We start from the raw sequence: 3,716 nt of genomic DNA, 5'->3' as shown, positions 1-3,716 counted from the left end.
CCCTGTTCCCCTGCTTCTCGCTAATGTTCTCTTCCTTGGACAGTTTTCTCCTTCAGACAGTTCATAAGGTGTAGGGATGCCTAGGTTTTATTTTTTGTCTGCTGTGGCTTTATATCGACCCCATGTAATCTAACATTCTTTTGACATCAGGAATTCTCTTTTGGGACTTCTGCCCACACGTTCCTGTCACTTCTCTCCTACCACTAAACAATAATTCTGACTTGCAATCTTTTAGGTGCAACTTCTACAGCTTTGTGTAGAAGTTGTTCCCTTGAGCCACAGGTCTTTGTGCCTTTGAGGTCTCCCTTTTTTTAAATTTTATTTTATTTTTAAATACCAGTTTTAAGTCAGTACAGCTGGATCCCTGCAGCTCACCACATCCAGGCTCATCATGGGTGTCAAACTAAAAGCTTTTCAAAGGAAGCTGTTGTAGGTGCCTGGGTTGCCTTTCTAGCAATGAAGTTGAGCTTCCCACTCATCTCTCCTGTACTTCCCTTTGCTGTTAGTTTCTCTCTTGGCCACGAGTTTTGTCTCAGTGACTGGTAGCAGCCTGTTCAGCTTTTTGCAGGATTTCCCAGTCTGGTGGTGCACAGGGAAGTCTGCAGCTGCTGATACTGGAGTCTCTTGCTGTTCCTGCTGCCCGCACCACCACACAGGGTAGCTGAGGTGGCCCCCAGGAACAGTCTGGCTCTTTTGCCAGCTGAATTGCCTTCTTTGGCCACTGATTACCTCCTGTTCTTTCATGAGACCTGCCGACCTTGAAACCAGTGCTATGGAAAAGGGCAGTCACGGGCTGTAGCTGGAAATGGCTGGGTAACTGGGAATGGTTAGTTTTCCTTCTTTGGATCTGGTTGTCCAAGTTGACAGCTTTGGCCTCAGTATGCTGTACTGGGATCTTGAAGGTCCTAGGCTAAGGTCTCTTGGTGCTGTGTGGGCCCACTATAGGTAGTAGCTGTTTGTCCTGCTCTCTGCCTGCTTTTCTGGACAGCTTCTGAACCGTCTCCCACCCCATCCCTTGCGAGCTAACACCGCTCACCCCCAGCAAAGCTGTTTTCAGGAAAGGCAACGCTGTACTTAGAGTGCTAGCTGGGACCTCAAAGTCTGCAACTCTGGGTGTGCATAGATTCCACCTGTGGCTGTACAGTGCACATAGGATATTGACCTGCCTCGAGGGTTCATCAGCGAGCTGGAGTATGGAGGCTTCAGCTGGGAGGCCAAGGGCAGCCCAGCAGAGCCAAGCTGTGTGGCTGGGCAGTCACAACCTGTAGTAGGGTGCTCCATTGCTCAATGCCTGCTCATGTGTGTGCCTGCTTCAGCCTTGCAGGTGTGTGGGTGACCCCAGGCAGCTGTGGTCCCCTTGGCACCACAGCGAGGGTTTGGGGGTGGCGAGCACTCATGGGTCTCACTGGCTTTTTGAGGAAGAAGGGGAACAGAGGACGTGCAGAACTGAATGTTGTGAGCACGGCTGGGACCCAAGATGCACTCATAGGGTCAGCCCTGGTGTGAAAAAAGACAGGGACCCAAAAATAACAGGGGGGATGGAGAGGAAAGACACAAAAGGAGAAGCAGAAGTGTGTGCAAAGCAGCTTGGGGCTGGGGAGTCGATGGCTCAGAGCGCTTCCTGTTGCCTGGCCGCGCAGGGGCTCGCGCCCGCCTGTGCCCAGCAGCACTGCGTGGAGGGCCAGAAATCAAGGCACGCACCCAGAAACAGGCAGATGGAGAGGGTCTGGATGGACTGACGGTAGACACCTGGGGAGATACATGGCCAGCTCCCAAGAGGCGCAGGAAGAGCTCGGCGTTGGGTGCTCCAGCACAGACCTCCGACTTCCCTTTTCTCACCAGCGCACACTGATTTTTCCTCTGTGTTTTCTGAGCTGCTTTGGTGGTAGCCACTTGGCCCCTTCTTCTTTCGCCCTCCACGATGGTGAGGTAAGAGAGGCTGAGAAGTGTGTGTGTATAGGGAGGGGGACCAGGGAAGTAGGACAGATCAGAGGGAGGATTGTCCTGGAAGCCATATCTCAATGGAAACCTTTCATAGGCTGTGGGAGGTATCAGGTAGGAAGGGCTGCTGCTGCTGGCTGTCACCTCCATGGGTATCTCTACAGGTGCTGAGGGGAGACCATTCTTCATGGTACAAGTCTGCACAATAGTGCCTGGCCTTTTTTATTCACTTGGTCTTGTTTTTATCTCCCCTGCTAGGTGGTTTCACCGTGACCTGAGTGGGCTGGAAGCTGAAGCCTTACTGAAGGGACGAGGTGTCCATGGGAGCTTTCTGGCCAGACCCAGTCGGAAGAATCAGGGGGATTTTTCTCTTTCAGTTCGGTAGGTAACTTGGACCCCAACTGCTGTCTTTCCAGGCTTACGTACGCAGAATGCTTAGATCCTCACATGTCCTGTGGCATCTTCTTCACCCTGTCCTTATTCCTTTGAGTTCTTTCCAAGCTGTAAAAGGCCATGAGCTTTCCAGCATCTTCTAGACCTTCCCTCAAGTTGCCCTAGGAGCTTCTCTTTCCAGTCATCTCCTTTCACTGGGATGGTTTGCTCTGGTTCCATGGCAGGAGGTAATGCAGAACATTTTCTGCCTGTTTTCCAACTGCTTCACTAGACTTCTCTGTGCTTTGTCCCACAGGGTGGGTGACCAGGTAACCCACATCCGCATCCAGAATACTGGGGATTTCTATGACCTTTATGGAGGGGAGAAGTTTGCCACCTTGTCAGAACTGGTGGAGTACTACACACAGCAACAAGGCTCGCTGCAGGACAAAGATGGAACCATCATCGACTTGCGATACCCGCTCAACTGTTCTGACCCCACTACAGAGAGGTATGGAGAAAGCAAAGCAGCTGGTGTGTCTGTGATGAGACCTCTTCTGTGTTTTATTGGCGTTCTTTTTGCCCTGCCTGCATTCCTGGGGCAAACCCTACAAAAAGTGTTTCCAGCCTCCTGTACCCTCCTATGCTTCTGGAGGGGCAACATCCCCAAGAGTAGCTGGACATGCTTTGACCCATCACAGCAGACCTCATAGGGCTCTATTTTTACTACTGGTTTCCTGTTGCCTTTGCTATTTATATAGTGTCCCTAAAAGTGTTAGTTATGGGTCTGCAGCACTCTGAAAATTGACATGTTATGTGAAAGCCCTCAGCCTTGCCCCAGACCTCCTTGGTTAATCCAGGCCTGGGCGACTCACGTAGCTGAGAGCAGGACCATGTTCCCCTGCTATTCCGAGCCTGCTTAGTCTCCTTCCTGTCCCCGCTTTGCATACGCTTCTGACACCAAGTTCCTAAATCAAATGAGGTGGTTTTGCCCTTGCGTTGTGCTTTCAGGCTCTGTGATGCAGCTCGGGGAGCAGTTGCTACGCTCTGGGGCGGACAGGTCCTCCTTGCACACCTGGAGACAGGGAGCAGAGATGCCCCGGGGGAAGTGCCAGGGAGGTCCCTGCATACTCTGCAGTCAGGCTGCAGGGGGGCTGGCGTCCCCATGCCGGCTGTCCTCTCCACTCAGGGCCGTTGGGTTGTGGCCCTGCAGTTTCCTCCCTTCCTCCCTGCGGTTGGAAACTTCTCCCCCCTCAGGCTCTTACGAAAGCTCCTCTCACTCTCTCCCCAAGTGATTTTCCATCACGTGGCTTTGAAGAGCTGGGCTCTACTGGGGGAAGGGAGGGGAGAAACAGGACCCATTAACCTCTTCATACCTGTGGAGCGGAGGCCCATAGACCTCT

General features: G+C 52.4%; 1 protein-coding gene across 1 annotated transcript in view; it reads left to right on the top strand.

The window, feature by feature from the left end:
* Positions 1–1,625: 1,625 nt before the first annotated feature.
* PTPN6 (protein tyrosine phosphatase non-receptor type 6) overlaps positions 1,626–3,716 on the top strand; it is a 9,594-nt gene continuing 7,503 nt past the window's right edge. Inside the window, exons 1-3 of the mRNA XM_029086806.1 lie at positions 1,626–1,929; positions 2,200–2,322; positions 2,630–2,824. Of these exons, the coding sequence (XP_028942639.1) occupies positions 1,922–1,929; positions 2,200–2,322; positions 2,630–2,824 (326 nt within the window). The 5' untranslated portion in view covers positions 1,626–1,921. The remainder of the gene's footprint in view (positions 1,930–2,199; positions 2,323–2,629; positions 2,825–3,716) is intronic.

The sequence above is a fragment of the Antrostomus carolinensis genome, unplaced genomic scaffold (genome assembly GCF_000700745.2).
Source record: "Antrostomus carolinensis isolate BGI_N321 unplaced genomic scaffold, ASM70074v2 scaffold3009, whole genome shotgun sequence".
Classification (NCBI taxonomy): Eukaryota; Metazoa; Chordata; class Aves; order Caprimulgiformes; family Caprimulgidae; genus Antrostomus; species Antrostomus carolinensis.
Note: the sequence above shows the minus strand (reverse complement) of the source record. Positions and strands in the feature narration are given on the sequence as shown.